The sequence below is a fragment of the Camelus ferus genome, chromosome 35 (assembly GCF_009834535.1).
Source record: "Camelus ferus isolate YT-003-E chromosome 35, BCGSAC_Cfer_1.0, whole genome shotgun sequence".
Classification (NCBI taxonomy): domain Eukaryota; kingdom Metazoa; phylum Chordata; class Mammalia; order Artiodactyla; family Camelidae; genus Camelus; species Camelus ferus.
In genome coordinates, this window is record NC_045730.1 from 5,575,754 (window position 1) to 5,595,566 (window position 19,813).

Here is a 19,813-nt window from a genome sequence, read left to right on the forward strand (position 1 = left end):
ATACCGAAACGCAAGGTCTTACTAGGCAATGTGCAAGTGGGAAGACCTACAACCTTACGAGTAAGGGTCATACAACTGCGTAACACATGATTCTTATATTTTGTTAAGACACACTGCTACATGATTTTTGAAGAACCCAAGTTTGATGTTCTCATTTCTATTCCTAAAACAATCCTGCAGGTCAGTAGTTCAGTGTCTTACCATTACATTCCTTCCACTTTAGACTGCCTCCACTAAAATGGTTCTGGAATCTCAGTAAACCTTTTCCTATCAACTTCAAGCAGGCCTGCCAAATTAAAAAGTCAACTGCTGACCAACCGTGGTCTCCAAGTTGTCCTCAAATAGCTTATTATTACCTCAAGTACCTTCCACGGAATAAAAAGAAATAATATTCTCCATTTCAAAATTAATATTCCAAAAGACTCAGACTTTAAGCCTGAGATTTGCAGATACTAACTACTATATATAAAACAGGTAAACAACAAGGTCCTACTGTACAGCACAGGGAAGTATATTCAGTACCTTGTAATAACCTAAAATGATAAGGAATATAAAAAGTATATATATATATATATATATATATATATATATATATATATATATAACTGAATCACTACTCTGTATACCAGAAATTAATACTACATTGTAAATCAACTGTACTTCAATTAAAAAGATTTTAAAAAGGCTTTTTCTAGGCCGTGGCGCTCCTTTATTTCTCCAAACCCACGCCACGTGCGCGGCTCGGTGCTCGGCGTGCGCCTTCTCCGCGCGCCCGCGGGCCAGGGGGAGCGGGGGAGCGGGGGAGCCGGGAGCGGGGAGCCGGGGAGCCGGGGAGCCGGGGAGCCGGGGAGCCAGGGCGCCCTGCGGGGTAGGTGCTGCGCACTGAGAACGTGGCGTCACTGAGGCACAACGGGCCGGGACTACACCCAGATGAATAAGCTGCAGCGGCGCCTCGGGCCCCGGGGCCTGGTCGTGCTGGGCTCCCTGTGCAACCAGTCTGGGTATCAGGAGAACTCGAAGAACGAGGAGATCCTAAACTGCCTCAAGTATGTCCGACCAGACGGCAGGTTCGAGCCCAACTTCGTGCTCTTTGAGAAATGCGAGGTGGACGGCTCAAAGGCGCACCCGCTCTTCGCCTTTCTTCGTGAGGCCCTGCCCACTCCCAGGGACCACGCCACTGCCCTCATGACCGACCCCAAGTTCATCACCTGGTCTCCAGGTATGCCGCAACGATGTCTCCTGGAACTTCGAGAAGTTCCCGGGGGGGCCCAGATGGTGCGCCTGTGCGCAGGTATAGCCACCGCTTTCTGACCCTCGACATGGAGCCTGACATCGAAACCCTGCTGTCCCAGGGGCCCAGCTCTGCCTAAGGGGCCCCTCCTATCCCTGCTGTTTGGCAGTCACAGCGCTGCCCTCTGGGGAGTTTACCCAGGAAGGTGTTTCCTCTAAACCTGCATGGAGGGAACGCCTGATGTCCAGGAAAATCCCTGAGATGGGTGCTGTCCTGTCTATCCCGGCTTCCCCTTTCCCAGACCACAGCATCTCACTAATAAATAAAGTGCTGGTTGTCAGCAGAAAAAAAAAATTAAAACAAAAAAAAATTAAAAAAAAAAAAATTAAAACGATGCTACTTTAAATGCAAAAAAGGGGGGAAAAGAATAAAAAAGAAAGAAAATCATATTAAATACTTCTAGCTTTATATTTTAAATAACTAACATTGGAAAATTAATGAGAAATTAAGGAAGGTGCAGTAAATTGGGCATTTAGTAAACAGTATTTAAAAACGATTTCTTACAATATGGATACCCAGTAAATACCACCTTGAAAAAAACAAGACTTCACTTGTAAAAATTTCCTAGTATAAGATACATGTTTTTTACCTTTTACTACATAATAACATATTCTCACTTAAAAATAAGTTGTTGCTCTCTTCAAATACCCAGCCACCCGCGCGTCTAACACAGATTTCCCAAGTAAGCACAAGTCCATCAGTCGTGAGCAGGCAGACGCAGCCACTGTTTTCATGCAGCTAACGTTCTTGGTGATGACAATCGTATTATCTGCCCACATATCATAATTTTCTTAAGATATTAAAAAAAGTTCAATGAGCTTTTCTCTGGGAAGGGAGGGAGCAAAGAATGATGGAGATGCAATACCCTTTAAGTAGTGAAGCTACCAGAATCAGAATTACTGAGCTAAAAATAACCTTTATGCTATTCTAGCTCAGTGGTTGTTTAAACTTTTTGAAATTAATCTTTTTAAAAAACCAAATTTCACATGAAACTCCAATATATAAAGAAAACAGAAGCCAGCTGCTCTAGTTAAAGTGGAAGGGCTCGGGGTACCTCCCATTCACCCCTTCTCCTCTTCCCTCAACTGGGCAGCTTCTTAGAGCCTTGGGGTTCCAGAGAGATCCAGTCCAGCCCGTGATTTATAGGAGGTGAAGCAACGTCTCAGAGAAAGAAGCCAAGTGATCTTTAGTGGCAGAAGCTGAGTGAGAACCAGGACCCAATGTTTTCACTCCCACTTCACTGCTGTCTTCCACTATGCCATGTTCACTCAACCTGAGACACATGGGATGGTTTTAACTGAATTTAACCTCACTTTGACAATATTTATGTAAGCTTTTTATTTTATACATCTGAAAGTACACAAAGCATTAGAACTGACAATTACCGTCTGTTTCATTCATCCATCCATTCAACAAATACACACCTGTCAGCAACTACTATAGCCAGGCACCACTCTAGGTGCTGGCGATCCAAGGGTGAAACCGGGGAGTGCCCTGTCCTCACGGAGCTGTGCTAGTTGTACAGAGGGCCATGAAGATAGTGCCAGGGTAAGGTAACTAAAATGACTCGGGGCCCGGGGGACAGAGCAGGGGAGAGTTCCCGGAAATGCAAAGGCTCTCTGTGCCCAGAGTGGGTCCCCTGCAAAGTTTTTATCAGCTCTACAAATAGGAATCCATTTAGTCCCAGATACATATATGAAGTCCTTCCTCCCTGTAGGTAAGTAACCCCAATGAACAGAGATTATCAAGAAGATATAAAGATCTACGTAATAGAAAATCCAAATTTATCAATTTTCTTTTAGCTCCCCCTCTGACAGCGTTCTAAGCACTCAGCATAGTAAACGAATGGCTGGCTTAATGGCTAGTTGATACTTCATCAGCATCAGCCAAACATCAAAACACCCCCTTCGGAGCGGAGGTGGAAGGACGGACATGGGGAGGAAAGAGGACCAAGGGAGAAAACTGAGCATCTCGGGGGTAAGGCCGCATCTCATACTGTTCCTGTGTCTCCGTATTCACAGAAGCCCACTCTGAGACCCTCCGGGTATATGAAAGGCACTACCGTGAAGACTGCTAGGGCACACAGGACAACGTGGGATTACAAACATAAGGCACATATTTCTCAGGAGAAAGAGCAAAAAAACTGAGAAGGAAGTAACAGACTGAGGCGGCAACTTCATGCCTGAAGCAAAATGGAAAGGCACACACCACACAGGTGAGGGAGTTCTACTTTGTCATTACAGAGGGTGAGAAAAGTGCTCACTGTTCACTTAACCCTACTTCACATTCAGGTCAATACACAAATTTCTCTAAGGAAGAGACACTGATATTCTTTGCATCCACATGTTATATCAGAATTAGAAGAAAACTTTAGCACGTTCCATTTACTGAATGGTCTAGAGGTCAAAAGCCACACTAAGGAAAACAAAAAATCTGTGACTTCTAAATTCCCCCCAAAGTAGCATCTTACAGCTCTTTCATGATAGCCCGTAACACACTTCCCTTCCCCCAGTAGATGATCACCTGGAAGTGACTTCTACCTATTTTGCAGGTCTTCCAAAGGCTCCAAAATCGCAACAGGTGTATGGTTCTGACAAAATGTCCACGCATTCACATGTAACTAGTATGAATCGGAGTAATTTTAGACACATTGTTCCAATAAACAGTACGGAAGCATGACGGTTATAAATACCCAAGAAACTAGATGCAGCAGGGTTTGCGGAAAAAACTTAGTGCAAACAGGAGGACATTGTGTCTATTAATTCCTGAATGTCAATCTCTCATTAGAAACCAGGACTATGTAAGAGGTACATGGTAAATACTTCAACTGTACAAAGACATTTAGAGGACATGGCCTCTTGATCTCCATGAAGATTTTCAATAAATACGGTAGAAAGTAAAGTAATTTGAAAGAGGCAGTAGATAAGGATATAAAAAAGAGCCTTCTAAAATATAAGTGCGTAAAAACCTAACTCCTTCCAACTTCAAGGACAGTGTTGCGTCAGGCTAGGAGACCTCACCCCGGACACTGAGTGTACTGACTGCAGCACTCGGTCTCCCCAGCGGCCTGGCCTGTGACCAGGGAGCAGGTGGACCTAACACAGCTGTGACCCCGGCACCACTCCATCCGCCATCAGGAGCCGCTGACTGATGGCCCCTGGATGATGCCGTGTGCGGGTTCTTACTGCAACTGACCCACCACCTCCAGACAGTGTAAATCCTCAAATCCTTGGCAACTCAACAACAATCAGATAGACACTTGGTGTTTGCATTTCTAAGGGCCTTGAGGGCAACCCTGACTGTGGGGAGGGGCCCTGTCTCTCAGGAGGAGGGAGAAGGGGTGGAAAAAAAGGCCCAGAGAAGAGGGGGGAAGGGAGGGGAGGAGAGGAAGACAGGGAGGGAGGAGGAGGGAAAGGGGTGAGGAGGGGGAGGGAAGACAGAGGCAGGGTTGGGGCTCTCCTGCCCCTCTGAGTGGGACCCACTTCACACCTGGCTTCACAGGACTGGGCAGGGCAGAGCCTCACCGCCACGGGGGGGGGGGGGGGGGGGGGGCTGACCTCTGCGCCTAAGTACAAGGTTAACAAGAAAAATCTGCTCAACTTTGTCATTAAGGCAATTCTTTTTTGAAGATTAATTATTCAGCTGGCCCTGACTGAAGCTACATTGTGCAGACCCTCTAAGAAGGACCTAAGCACCGTCAGCCAGGTTTTCATGCGCTCATGCTCTCTGCCCTTCCCCCAGAAGTAGACCCAAACAAGCACTAACCGTTCTGTACAATCTCTTCATGGGTGCCTCTCGCCCTCCTCCCCACCCGCCACTGCTGTCCTTGGTCTATGTTTAAGCATCTCCTTTCACCCCTAAGCAACTGACTGCCGAGAAGGTTCAAGCATGACTGATGTCAGAGCAGATGGCCATAAGCAGGCAGTAAGTATTCTACCACCACCCATACGTTCATCCTGGATTTCTTTTCAACAGACACAGTACTGTTTTGCTCACTCCACTAGAGCTCCAGGCCTCAAACTGTGTCCTTCCCTTCTTCCCCTGAAAGCCAGGAGTTTAAATGAAGACTCAGGAAACCGACACAGTTCCCTTCAGATACAACAGGGGGCGCTTTTGTGAAAACAGCACAATCATGATATTTTTCCCTAGCGTTCTATTACATAAGCGGTATTTTTATGCCAGTGCCAACAATTAAGACTACTCTGATGGAAAAACAAATAACTATAACTGTACATATTTCAGAATAAGAGCAAAAATGTTTCTTGGTTTTTTTTTCTTAAACATTGTTTCCTAAAAAAAAAAAAAAAAAAAGGAAAAAAAACAAAAAAACCAAATAAAAACACCCCCCCCCAAAAAAAACAACAGCCCAACAAAAAGAATCCCTAAAAAAGTCAGGGCAAGAGTCCATCTCTGCTCTTACTCAGGTGCCTGGCACCACCCACTGGACGCAACACTCAATTGCAAGTCTCGCAGACAGACTGACTCCGGAGAGGTAAACAGCTCCCTGCACCCAACCAGAGACCCAGTGACAGGAACGTGCTCTAAGAGCACTCTCTGTGAGCAACATTCTTTTAAATTTCAGGAACAGAGTATATGTACTCTGATTGCTCCAACAGTTTTCAGTGAGAAGTGGGGGAAATTATTTTGGGACGGGATCAACTTAGTCCCTTCTGGATTAAATATTAAGTCCAAATGAGTTTTAAAATATTGTCACAAAACTACTGATTTCAAATTTATACCTGAAAAATCAAGTGGTTTATTTCGGTTTAATGTACTATCCGCCAGAAGAGCATACAATTCAAACATCAGTACAGCCTTCAACAAGGTGACCAAAAGAAATACAGCATACTTTCTAATTTCTAGCTGTGATAGTTTTAAAAAGTCCAAACAGAACATTGTAGTTAGGTTCACAGGCTGGACTTTTTTTTTTTTTTTTGAACAGATAAAACTTGAAAGAAAAGGAAAGCTGAAAGGAGATAATTATTTAAATGTACTTATTGTTATACACCTATTTTAATGCCACATAGATCTCTGTGAAATAACTTAATTTTTAAAACCTGAGCTCTGTGTCTCCTAGAGTTTCAATTCACATACGCGTATGTAAAAATTGCTCACCATGTGTAACATCAGTTTACATTATATGAACAAATAAAACTGAAAACCCATTCAAATTCTCAAAAAGTGGGACAGTTTTTTTTAAATCAACACAATGAATCTGACTTGTCTGTGCGTGCACAAGACACAGAAAGATTCCATCACCTCCAAAAACGGCCTCATGCTAACCTTTTGCAGACAGTATGTTTTTAGTATCTAAAAAATATTATTGCAACTTCATTTGTTCATTAAAAAAATACTGATTGAGTGCCTACTCTAAACTAGGCACTGTACTAGGTGCTGGTGACACACAGACATGCTCACTGTCCTGCAAGAACTCACTCTAACGCAGACATAGAACTAACTGACACGGGGAAACACAGAGTGTGGGACAGAAGCAGGCACGGGGCACATTTCCGGCATGAAATACGGGTGACCAAATTTTATTAGTTTTCGGGAGGCTGGGGACTGGCTGAGTCTACAGGAAGATGAGGCTTAAGCCAGGTCATGGACACCAAGCAGAACGGACGAGGCCAGAGGCGTCTGGAGAGCTGCTCAGGGAGGTCCTGGAGACGCACATCCGAAGGCAGAGAACCAGGAGGGCGTGACCCTGGGCGGCGTGAACCACACGCAGCAGCACCCGCCTGGGATGCCGCAGGCACAGGCTTCACCCGTAGGGCCAGTCCCTCACGACCCTGGGCAAGTACTTAACCTTGCAGCCTAAGCTTCCTTGTCTATAAGCCACTAAGAGTAATCCTGATGGCAGAGTGACCGAGAAAGCTCGTCAGAATTAAAATGATGCCCCCTTTGATGCAAGAATTACAGCCCTGCCAGGTAAGAAACAAGTGAAAAGCAGAGGATTCCGGCACGTTGGGAGCTCTTGCGAGGTCAAAGCTGACGGTAAAAGGCCAAGGAAGTGCAAAACCCCATCTTCCCAGGTGGGAAGACGCAGACTTCCTCAAGGGCGAGGAAGAAGGCGGCGGTGTGCAACACAATCTACAGCATCTGGACTGAAATAATTCCAAACTGTGATGCCCAGAGAGCAGGGCCGTGGACAAGCACAAATGAGCGTTTTCTTCCTGTGTTCCAGTAAAAAATTCTGACTGCCATCACAAAAAATATACGAAAATGAAAACGCAGCACTGAGGCGAGAAATGGTTTTCTACAGATAAACAAACAAAAAATTCTTAATTTCTCTCGGGAAAAAAAAGGACATGTACCAGAGCCAAAAGCAACAAAATGCTCACTCGCTTGCTTTCAGTTTCCTATTTTCTGATACCTAAAACAAAAGATACACATTAAAACGGCCCCCTCAACTATTCTAAGAAAAATTCTCTCTCCATTCTACTAGACAGGTCATGAGCTGTATCTCTGGGGCAACTGGAAGTCACAGTGGTTCAACATAGGCTTTCTAACCGGAATGACTTCCCTACTTGACAAAATCTTGGCCAAATGGCTTCATCTGAATAGATGACAGCGGACAACAAAGGGACATTTCCATCTAAAGCTCATCAGCCAGTGGGATACACAAGAAACTATTTGAGTCACTTTAATATTTTGTCAACAAAAAATACTTTCATTTAAACTGAGGTCTTCAGAGTTGATTCACATTAAGAGATGGACAGCAAAACTTTACAAATGCTTTATACGTGTATGTTTATTACTAGCAATGGCCCCAAACAGGGGTATTATAGAAAAATCAATAAAACAGAAACAATATTGTTGTACACCTGAAACTAATATAATACTGTAAATCAATGATACTTCAATTTAAAAAAACAAACAAACAAACAACATAGGACGGAACAGAAATGGCTGGAAATCAAGACTAGCAACAAGATAAATGTTCTAAAAACACAAACACTGACATAGGGTTAAACTGTCAGCAAATCAGGAGTAGAAGGGAAGAATCACTGACAAAGACATCTACAAAAACGCTACACACATTTATGTAGATGTACGTGTCTACATGTGGGCTCACAGGTGAAAGAAAAGGAGAGGAGGAGACGAGGAAGTCCCAGGCCGCTGACAGTTACCCTGAAGGGGAGAACAGAAGCAATGGGAGCCCTCACACTCACCCATCTACCTCAAGACTGTCTGCCATTCTTATCAGGATGTATCTGGGCACCACTTGTGTAACGAAACTGAGAAACAAGGAATTCTTAGGATGAGCCAGAGATAGCCTGTTGCACAGAAAAGCAAGGAAATATTCCGAGACTCACCACGCTGGGGCCACAGGACACAGGAATCTGTTTAAGGAGGTTCCACTGGCCAGATACAGAACGATTTGAGCGTTAAAACGTTTAGACTGTATCACATTCCACAGATTTGCAATGAAAGAGCGGAGACAATAAGCTCGTTTGCTGCCACTGGACATAATCAAGACGTGAACTCCTAATTCTGGACAACTGACACATTCAGCGTTTATTCTGTCGTTTCAGTAGCAAGCACATTTTAAGGCAACCAAAGAGCCCCTCTGGAAGGAGGAGGGAACGTGCTTTCCTACAGAAGGAAGTCTGATTTGACAAATGTAAAGCAAAGAATGGAATCTGAAAAATCACTATTTTGTAACCTCAAATGAAATATTTCTTTTTGGCAAGGATTACCAATGGAAGCTAAAACCATCAGGGGAAAGATTAAAAGGAAACTGGATATCTGTACAGTGTCAAAACACTGCACCACAAATCACTTGCTAACTGGAAAGTTTTTGTAATTAAAAAAAAAAACCTTATTTTTAAAATAAAAAGATCTGGTTATCACCACCTTTTATCCAGGGTTCAAGCTCAGTATCACTAACAGTAATAAAACCAGTCATTCTGTGCCTGCTGTTGAATCTGAATCTGATTAAATGTCTACATCTAGCTTCTAGCTTGCAGAAAATACAGAAGCTAGAGGAACAAATTAAATGACCAAAGTAAAGAAAAACTAGACACCTCCAAATGAGACATTCCACAAGAAAACAGACTGATCTCTGTAACAAGTCAGTGTCAATGAACAAGAGAGGAAAACACAAGGCAGCCCCTCCCCCCACCGCAGGAGCCCTTCTCCCCCAGCTCCAGTGACCTCCAGAGGCTTTAAAGGGCCCCTGCCCTCTTCCTCCCCATCCATCCCTTCATTTCTCAAAGTTCTGAAAGACAAAGAGAATCTTAAAAGCAGCAAAAGAGAAGTGACTTGTCACACACAAGGTACCCTCAGATAAGGCTATAAGCAGACTTCTCATCAGCTTCAGAGGCCAGTAGGCTGATATACCTAACGTGCTAAAAGGGAAAAAACTGTCAACCAAGCATCCTGTGTCAGGCAAAACTGTCCTTCCAAAGTGAGGGATAAATTAAGATAGTCCCAGAAGAAAGGTATACTGAAAACAAACAGCAAACTGACAGAAGTAAGTCCTCCCTCATCAGTAAGACTTGGGAATTAACTTAATCAAAGAGGTGTGAGACTTGCACAATTAAAACCGTAAGACGTTGCTGAAAGAAACTGGAGAAGACGTAAGTAAGTGGAAACACATCCCATGTTGATAGATTGGAAGATTAACATTGTCAAGATGTTAATACTATCCAAAGCGATCTACAAATTTAATGCAATCCCTGTCAAAATCCTAATGACTTTTTTTTTTTTTTTGCGTAAATAGAAAAACGCATTCTAAAATTCATATGGAATCTCAAGGGGCCCCGAATAGCTAAAACAGTCTTTTTCAGCTGGAGGACTCACACTTTCTGGTTTCAAAGCTTACTCCACAGCTCTGGTGCTGGGACAAAGACAGACACCTTACGACCAACGGAGCAGAACGAAAGTTAATCCTTGTGTATGTGGTCAAATGATTGTTTTTTTCCTTTTTTTTTTTTTTTTTTTTTGGTGTGTCTTTTTGGAGGAGGGGTCATTAGGTTTCTTTATTTATTCACGCTATTTTATTCACTTGTTAACGGAACTGCTGCGGATTGAACACAGGGCGTCGTGCATGCTAAGCACGTGCTCTACCACTAAGCTGTACCCTCCCCACCTTGGTCAAATGATTTTTGACAAGAGTGCCAAGACCATTCAATGGTCAATAGAAAAGTGGGCAGAAGATCAACTGGGAAGTTGTCAGAAAAACATTTAAAATGCACCATAAATACATAAGGCAGACACTGAACTTACTCAAAATTAAAGAAATACAAATCAAAACAATGGAATACTCAGTCCAGCCAGCAAAAAAAAAAAAAAAAAAAAGTGTAACATTCCACGTGTTTGCGTGGGATGGAAGACTGAGGCAGGAGAGACGTAACAAAAATGACAGGTATGGTGTTAAATTTCTCACTAGTGTTGGTTTGGTTATCTTACTGTTCCACACAGAGCTTACAATAATGCGAAGACGGTAACAACGGGACGCTGTGGGGGAGTCCAAAGAGCCGACGCTGTGGCAGCAGAAACGCAGATGAGGACAGATTATCATCCCGGAAAGTGCAGAGCGACCCACCGCGTCGCACCTTAACCGCCAGAGTAGACAGAGAGAAAGCAAAGCACCCGCCCTCTGCTGTCATCCCTCGCCTTACCCTAGGACCCCATCCTACCCTCTCCTAGTAAAGAGGCCTTACAAACTACTGCTACCAAGTTTCCTCCTGTGTAAAATGAGGATGAGTGAGTGCCTTTCCTTCCAGTTATTTTAGGGAATAAATGAGATGTTCCCTGTAGTACGTGGGGCAGAGGAAACATTCAATAAACATTAGCTGCTCGTTAGATGCTAAATCGGCCCTTTGTGTTACACAGGCTGTTACTTTGTTCTCGTGTTTAAATAGTTCCACTACATACATACAAATATGTATTTTCTATATGTGTCTTTTACTAAAACTTGTCTTAAACTCTTTTTAAAAGTAGGCAAGACACTTAAAAATAAATGGTAAAGAAGCCAGAATACAGTTAGTAACTGCTGTTCCAAATGCAGCCCGTGCTCCAGGAGAGAATGAGTAGAAAGTGGACGCTACTGTTCTGAATGAGAGGGCCGACCTCACTTCGCACAGGTGATGGCCTCACGGGCCAAGGCCCACACCCAGTTCTCTCAATTGCCGCTGTGATGGTTTGTTCCCGAGGGAATCCGGATGGCCCGCAGCAAACCTCAGGAGATACTGATTAGACCCTTGCAATTATGTAACTAAGAGCAGAACATCGTGCTTTTCACCAAAGAGGAAAAGATCTTCCCACACTTTCCTCCCCTCTCCTCTCGTCCGGTACTGCTCCGCCCTTCGTCGGATCCTTCCCCGTGTATTCTGCTTCCAGCTCTGTGGGTGCCCCACTCACCACACTCTATTTGTTGTCATTTGTGTAAGTTCTGTCTCTGCTCTGTGCACCCTGAGAGCATGAAGCACGTCTTTCTTTTGAGTTAAATCCCCAACCCAGCACACAGCAGAAAGCTGAACAGGAGGTCCTCCAAGAGGGTCTGAAATCAGTGAGTAAAATATATTATCTACACTGCAACACCCTGCAAAGGGCCCTGGATGGGCAGACAGGACCCCTGGGCCCTGGCGTCAATGATGCTGTCTGCAGGTCCTGCAGCAACACATCAGCCCCTTAGTATCAGTTTCCTCGTCTGTAATACGGGACTTTTACGTGCTCTGCTACTGCACATGGTCTCACAAAATGCGATGAAGGAAGTAAAAAGTGCTTAGTACTATAGTAGCTTAGAGCAGCATGGTTACTTCTGATTAAACATTACTCGTCAAAACAAACTTCCTAAACTGAAGTAGGGACTCTCTTAGGAGAGGCTGATTTAATTAATATGTTTATTTGCTTCTTCTTAAAATAAGAATAAAGCCATAAGCAGGCGATAAAAACTGATCTGCATGAATCCATCACAAGTACGCTTATGTTTTCAAACAACAATGGCCCAGGCCACTGGCGGCATGTCTGCGAATCTTAATTGTAAGTCAGGTATAAAGTGTTTAGAATCTCCTTACCAGGTTCTGGAAGATCTAATTTTGCCCGCTTTAGTTCTGCCATGGATATCTGAAGTTGCTCTATTACAAAGTCATCTTCGAAGAAAAAATCCTTCACCAAGGTCTCCTGAAGAAACTCTACAAGCTCTTCCATAGACAATTTCATAAGATGTTCTAAGAAAAGAAGAGAACAATAAACACCAGCTACTTCAGGTTGAGAAGATAATGTGTTCTATTCTGATGCATTTTTTAAAAGGGCACAGCACACAACGTATACATGGCATTGTGAATACCACTGAAACTCAGTAAGACAAAAATGTTTTCTGATACTAGAGCAGTCACAGAGCAAAGCAGGTACTCTTGCGGGACTGGGGACAGATGAATACCGCTAAATCCCCTCTTGTTGCTTTGAGAATAACCATGCTGACGCATATTGACCCAGAGCAAGAGCTTCCTAGAGTCGGTAGACAGAGAAAGGCCACCAAGCGTGACGTGCACTTCCTGTTTTACTGGCACGGAGCTCCAACTTCACGGGCACATCCACCTCCGGGTCTGTATTTTCACTACTTCCAAATTTCCCCCAAATCTGGATTATTAATTATCTGTATTTCTACTTATGAAATTAGTTTCACTGAAAAAATTAAAATTACAGATACAGAGCACAAAGTAAAAATTAGCTCAGATCCATTAGTCACTGCCCTAGAAGCATGTGTGTGTCCATGTGTATCAATTTACAAAAATAAATGACACCTTCCACGTTACTCACCTTCTTGCTTTTCCCCCAACTCAATTATCGTGCATCACTGATACCTCTCACCTCAACAAATATGGTCTTACACCTTACTATTAACAACTTAAGTCACTAACAACTACGTAAGATTTTGCTGCATGTGTGCTCTATACTTAATTGGTCTTCTAGTATCAGACATTTAGGTCATTTCTAATTTTTTTTATTATTTAAAAATCACTAATTTTTTTATAGTAACAATGTCTCTAAATACTAGTAAGGCGATCAGGAGAAAAACAAGAAAAAAATCTAAGGAGTTTCCACTGAATATTGGTCTAGACAGTTTTTCAAGCGTTATATGGTGAAAGAACTTCATTTAAGACTTTAAGATTTGTCTTCCTAATGAAGAAAAAATACACAACAGGCAGTCTTCCCACAGCTTGTTTAGTCTGATGACATGGTAGGATACAAAGTAATGGTTATGCTTCAAGTTTATTTACAAACGGTGAAAAAACTTTTCACTTGTCAAAATTAGTCAAGAATCACAGGTAAAACATAATTTAAGAGGAAGAAGAAGGCTATGGAGAACATAACACCATGTTTCTACTTTATCACTGTTTAGGGAACACTAAACTAGTAAGTATATATCTTAATAAAAAGTACACTTCTGTTCAACATCTTGGTCAGTTCATAATTCAGAAAGAGAGAAAAGGAGTAAAGGGGAGGGAGGGAGGGAGGGAGGGAGAGGAGACTGACTGATTCCCTGTGGTTGTAATGACAGTCTTGGGAGGTAATTTGTTACCAAACTGTCTCATCTCGGTGCTGTGGTTTGCAGTGTTGGGGAGGGAGGGAAATGAACCACGACGCTCCTGAATCCTCTTCTTTCAGAGTAAACAATACAGATGTGATTTTAAAGTTTTCATTCCTATCTAGAATGTGGATAATTCGGTGCTCTTTAAGTCCTTGCTTTGCAAGTGAGCAATCAAACAATCTTGTATCAAAGGACCTCACATGTTCTTAGAACAAAGCCAAGCCCAGCAGGGAGAAACACTACAAAACACGACTGCAAGCACTCAGTCAGCTTATCATTTAGCTGAGCAAACTGAACAGATCAATCAGTCAAGAACAACACAGGAGAGCAGATAAAGGGAACGTGATACGAGGCTCTGCCCTAGATGGGACCTGCGTGGGAGGCCCCAGAGTTTCAGGGAGTCTCCCCTCTGCACAGTTACACGGGGAGTCACCTACGTTTTGAGGTTGGATTGACACTTTGAGGGGTATTATAAGCTTCTTCATATTCATAAAGAAAAACTCACTTCTTGATTTTTTTTTTTTTGAGAATTTTTTTTCACATTTTTTTAACTGAGTTATAGTCATTTTACACTTCTTGATTTTTAAAGTAAGGCATCACACGTCAAATTTACAGAGCCCTTGAAATACGCGACTGAAGCCTTTTTAAAGACCTGTGTTGCATTTGGGCAACTAGACATGAGCATGTCCTTGCCCCCAGAGGCCACAAAGCAGTCAGAGAGGGGGAGGAGAGGAGGCGCCCCTCGTTTGGGCTGGGTGCTTTATTCCTGGTGAAGGAAGCAGTCATGGGAAATGCCCTCTCCAGCACTTTTAACTAAGGGGCCCGGCTTCTTTGGTGTCCCTCTCCTCCTACAAACCCAAGGTTCAGATTGATGAAAAGAGACAAGGGGTCCCCGTGGAAACAAATAATCAATAGAACATCATCATTAACAAAACCAAACTTTACATTCTACTTGTGTGAAGACGAAACCGATATGGAGAAAAGAATCAAAGACCTTGGCAATGTAAAGCTTCTGGTTATGAGACAGAACCAGTGATACTCAATCACCAACTGAAGACAATTTCTTCACTTATTACCAAAAGGAAATGAATTTGAAGTTGGGTGAGTAATGAGAAATCAGAGTTAAAACAAGGCTAGATTTTTTGTGAAAGCGTTATAATTAAATGTTTTCTTACTTCTGTGTAATTTTAAGATCGTGTAAGACATAGCTGTAAGAACTCGCTCTCCTTCAAAGATGTAGATGTCCCATATTCTGAGGTTTAGTGTAAAGGGAGTCTACAATTAAAAACAAAACAGAAATAAGATGAACAGTTTGCCCTTGTCTGGTATTTGGAATTTTACGATTGAGTTTTCTAAGTAAATACTCACCCGATCAAGGAAACACTGAAAAAACCATTTCATTGTGTAAAAACTTGTGTAGATTTCTTGGGAATCCTGAAAAACACAAAGATTTCACAGTTTCTGGACTGCAGCAAACAAAACAGGACAATATAACACACATCAGGCAGCGGAGGCACCAGTCAAAGCTTAAGGACCCTTCACTCAGAATCCTTCTCGTGCTGGAGGATTTCACTTTGTCTGCCAACTCCCACTCCCGGCTCCCCCTCCCTCGAGTTTACTTTTGAGAATCACTCTGAGAATAAACCCTTCTTGTGACAGGATTGGAACACAACACTTTGGTTCTAATTCGTTCTACAGGGAAGAGCTCTGCTTCCCTAAATTACTGCGTTTTACAGGAGATCATGTATGTGGTTCACTGAGGACGAGTTTGTATGACCCTTAAAATACTTTTAGAGCAATTTAAAAAATCCTCCCAAATCACTGAGAAAGCATATATCCTTAAAAACTGTATTGTTGGTATATAGCAGCTTCAAAAAAGTGTGATTCTATGAGTTGGTGCTGTGACAGTTCATCAGTACTAAATCTCACAAATCTCATGTCCCTCGAACACCTGGGAATTATAACTGCTTAGTAATAAAGTGGACGACACTGTAAATCAGTAAGGGAATTGGGACCAATGGCTGCACTCAAGTCTTCCAGCTTTATTCGTGCTGAAAGTCAGTATCACATCTACCTACCAAGTGCTGCTTAAGCTTGGACAAAAATTTATTCAGTATTTTTTCATGATGTTCTTGAAACCTCAAGAGTTTGGGAAAACCATGGACAAAAAAACCTGGAATACAAACATAAAGACAATACTTCATTAAACAACACCCACAAAAGCCCTATCTTAAAATGCGACATATTTCCTTCATTTTTTAACTGTCAACAACAACAGCAAATCCAGTGGTTACCAAAATATTTTTCCCTCCCACCGAGGGATCAATTGTTTGTAAGTTTTGGTTAATGAGACTTAGACAGTCTAGCATGTGTTTGCTGAGGATCTCTTATAATCTGGTAAAAATATAAATGAGGACAGAACATTTGTGCATTAAAAGGGAAACTAAGAAGCTAAGAAAAAATGGAAACGGAAGCCGTTTATTAAGATTATCTGCTCTCCTGAAGTACTAAGTCGTATCATTAGTGCACACATTTTTTATAAATTATTCTAATATTGATTACTTATCATTGCCTTACCGTTAGTACATTACACAACAAACATCTGATTATGTTTTTCAGGCTTACTCTAACACCGCCACCAGTGCCGTGCTTCCAGAGTTATTACTACTTTTTAATCCTTTCTGAAAGTGGTAATCTAACATCAGCTAAAGCATACCGGCACTGTACGACCGATGCTAATGTATTTTATCACAACTGATGATACGACATAAAATCTGTAAGATTTTTAGGAGGTAACTAATTGTAAATGGGAAACTAATATTAATTTTGTGTATTTAATTCATGGAACTAAACATCTATTTTTAGTCACAAGTTTCCTCTCAGATATTGTATACAACTCTTTAAAAAGGATGTTTACACAATGAATTTATGATTTCTCCACGTTACTGTTTTCCAAGGCAGGGTCTATGTAACTTTTAAAGATGTTAATAAATGTTCTATGTCTTTAAGAGAATCCAGGAGAAACACTGTGTGTTCAATGTACTCTTCTTGTAAATACAAGCTCCTGAGGCCTAAGAGCTTCTGAATGTTCTTAAGTTGTTTTACAGACTAAAGAAACTTACTTAAGTTCTTTCTTTAACTCATATCCCAGCTTTATTTGATCTTGGAGTCCATTTTTCCCCCACAGCACATCTGTTTCCAAAAAGTGGAACTATGCCCCTCCAAGAACACACTGCTGGGAAACACTGCTTTATAATCTTCACGGAAGGGCTATTTCTTAACTAAATCTCAGTTTTCTAAGGTGTGTGTAAAAATTTCCAAAGATAGGAAATTCCTCTCTTAGTTAAGATTTTTCCAGTGAAATGATTTCATTAAAAAAAAAAATCCATCTCTCTCTTTCTGTGCCGCTTTCATGGTCAATTTGATAGGAATGGAAGTTGGAAGAACTTCAAGAAAAAGTCTAATTTTGAAAAAAGACAATCCCTTCAGCAATAAACACCAGCTCAAGGATGCTGGGATCCCTAACGCTGCTTCACTTTTCAGTGGCCCCCCAGACTTGGTATCTTACACCTCGTTCTCTTTAGCCCTCAATGCAGAGCTGAGGTCACCTTTAGGTATAAAATGTCATTGGCAGATCGAGAAACAAGTATCTCTAAGTACAAACTCACCCATAATGAAGATCCAAACTGTTCTGTAAATGTAAACGTTGGGATAGTAAAATTAATACTGCCTTAGAGAGAAGACTGGTGACAGGAATTGGCAGTGCTCCCCGCGACGCCCTACTGAAAGAGTGGCATTGCACTGCGCGTCCCAACAGATCAGCAACACTCTCTCATCGTAAAGCAAAATAAAGACTGACAAGGAGGCGTTAGTGTCAAGATGCCTTTTTAAATGATACTGCCTACCAGATGGCAACTCAATACAATGTGTCTTACTACTGGGGTCTATTTATGGGATGCAAAGTGTCCAGAAACAGTTACCATGCAGGTGGTATTTATTTGAAAAAACATTCACAAGGAACACTGAGGGAGATAGCTAAGTGCAAATACACACACACACACACACACACACACACACACACACACACAATAACCACGGGGTAAGAAAGCGAGATTTAATAAACTATGGACTATGGAAAATCATACTTTTGAAAATGTAAAATATCACGTTAGCATGTGGCGGATTCCCTACCACATAAAGCTCCAATGTCCACAGACAGAACTTAGATGGTCCGCTCTTAGAGGGATTAGCACCAAAACGTGTTTTTAACTGGGTGCTGTCACACGCAATGGCACTGGGAAAATTAATTCTGCATTGTATGGACAAATGCCACTTTTACTTCCAAGAGAAGCTGTGATCCAAACTCTCTCAAATAAAGTTTACTGCATATGCTTGCAGTAAACTTACTGCAAATATGAGGAAAAGGTTATTAAAAATAATCTTCTAATTTGAAAACCAAAAAACTATGCAGATTTTAAAATACTAAATAATACAGTGCCCAGAATGTGTTATCAGCCTCCTTTTTATGTAAAATGGAATCAATTTTTAAGGATGAAAGAACTAAAAATACATACTTGATATACAAAACTACCTAATTATTATGTATCTTTCCGTTACACACCTAAGTGTCATTTCTCAATAATTATTCGTTAACAAAGAGGTACACATCCCAATATGCAGCTGACAGTAAGCATTTCACTCAAGGCATGACTGTCTAAAAGTTTTGATCCAAAGGCATCTTCTATTTCTCCAACAATACAGCTTTTCCTAAATTCCTCCAAACGTAAATTAGTTTCTTCTGGCTGGGGCAAGAAAGAAGGGAATTTTTAAATGCCAACAGTATACTTTGGAGTAAACACAAATAAGGGATATAAATGTGAACAGAAAAGCTTAGAAAAGTTCAAGAAGAATGAAATAAGAAATTAGTAACAAACACCAATTAACTCAACAAGCCCCCTAGGCATTGAATTTTTGTACTTCACTCTACCAAACATCTTCCAAAGTTCGACTTTGTTTGAATTTTCCTTTTTCTCCCTCATTTGTTGTCTCTGATCACCCGTGGGGTTTCCTTACCATGCATGGCATGTTTGGGGCCCGAGAAGAGTTTGACAAGGGCCCAGAAGGCGTCCTCTTCATTCATGTACATGAGGAGTAAGGCTGTGATCTGGCTCATCCCCTGACAGTATCCAACCTCCTACAGAGTAAATGACAGCAGGGAAGCCGGGGGTTTTAAGATCAAACCACGTGTATACACACACATTAAAAAAAAAAAACTGGTGTATAAAATAATCAGAAAATGCCTAAACAGATTATTCACAGAGAAATACTACAATCTTAACAGAGCTGAGCCACATGCTATCAAAGAACACATCTGTATCCAAGAGGAAGTGCAGAAGTACGGGCAAGTCCAAGCCCACGTGCGTCTTACTAGCCTCTGCTCAGTGTCATCACACCTGCTGTTTATTTTTCTGTTTAACGTGTGAGTCTCAGCTCAATACTCCTCTTCTTTGCTCAGATGCTGGCAAAGTTTAGTTTTAGCCTGCTCCACCACACAGCAAGTAGGTACACAGGGTAGCCCCTCCGGACCTCACCCAGTGAATGGAGCACAACCTCCTGGGGCAATGAAGACTGATCGAGAGTCAGGCAAATTCATCTGCCCACCACTTCCTGTCCTTCTAGTCCTGCGCATTCCCAGTCCTATTTGCTTAAGATAAAAAATAAACAGCAACAGAAAACATAACAGAACAATCTAGATAATGAGGGAAAGAGTGAGATTCACTGTCACACCGTGGTTTTTCCCAATTCCAAACCAGCCCTGCTCCAAGACCCCAGGGCTGCCACGGAGCCTCCAGAAGACCCACTGAGACCAGGAGACCATCCAGCCCCGAGATGAAGAAACGCTGGCCAAAAGGGTCATGTCAGGGAGGGGTCCCCAAAGACATGGTCCAGCTGCTCAGAGCACAGCTCCGCTGTGGGCAGGC

The 19,813-nt window shown here is 42.1% G+C and overlaps 2 protein-coding genes across 7 annotated transcripts in view; one reads left to right on the forward strand and one right to left on the reverse strand.

The window, feature by feature from the left end:
• Positions 1-19,813, reverse strand: part of USP6NL (USP6 N-terminal like) — a 132,560-nt gene that overhangs the window by 3,909 nt on the left and 108,838 nt on the right. For all 5 annotated transcript variants that reach the window (XM_032473660.1, XM_032473661.1, XM_014558447.2 and 2 more), the window contains 5 exons: positions 18,906-19,026; positions 15,911-16,005; positions 15,201-15,266; positions 15,008-15,107; positions 12,316-12,468 (listed from right to left, as the gene is read on the reverse strand). In XM_032473660.1, the coding sequence (XP_032329551.1) occupies positions 12,316-12,468; positions 15,008-15,107; positions 15,201-15,266; positions 15,911-16,005; positions 18,906-19,026 (535 nt within the window). The remainder of the gene's footprint in view (positions 1-12,315; positions 12,469-15,007; positions 15,108-15,200; positions 15,267-15,910; positions 16,006-18,905; positions 19,027-19,813) is intronic.
• On the forward strand, positions 931-19,812 carry LOC116661469 (glutathione peroxidase 1-like). Of its 2 annotated transcripts, none has more exons than XM_032473665.1 (4): positions 931-1,219; positions 9,905-9,915; positions 10,335-10,344; positions 19,593-19,812. In XM_032473665.1, exons 1-4 carry the CDS (start codon positions 931-933, stop codon positions 19,694-19,696), a joined length of 414 nt encoding a protein of 137 aa, XP_032329556.1. In that variant the 3' UTR covers positions 19,697-19,812. The 2 variants fall into 2 exon arrangements, with proteins under 2 accessions (XP_032329556.1, XP_032329557.1); XM_032473666.1 differs by having other exon boundaries at positions 931-1,227; positions 19,593-19,736.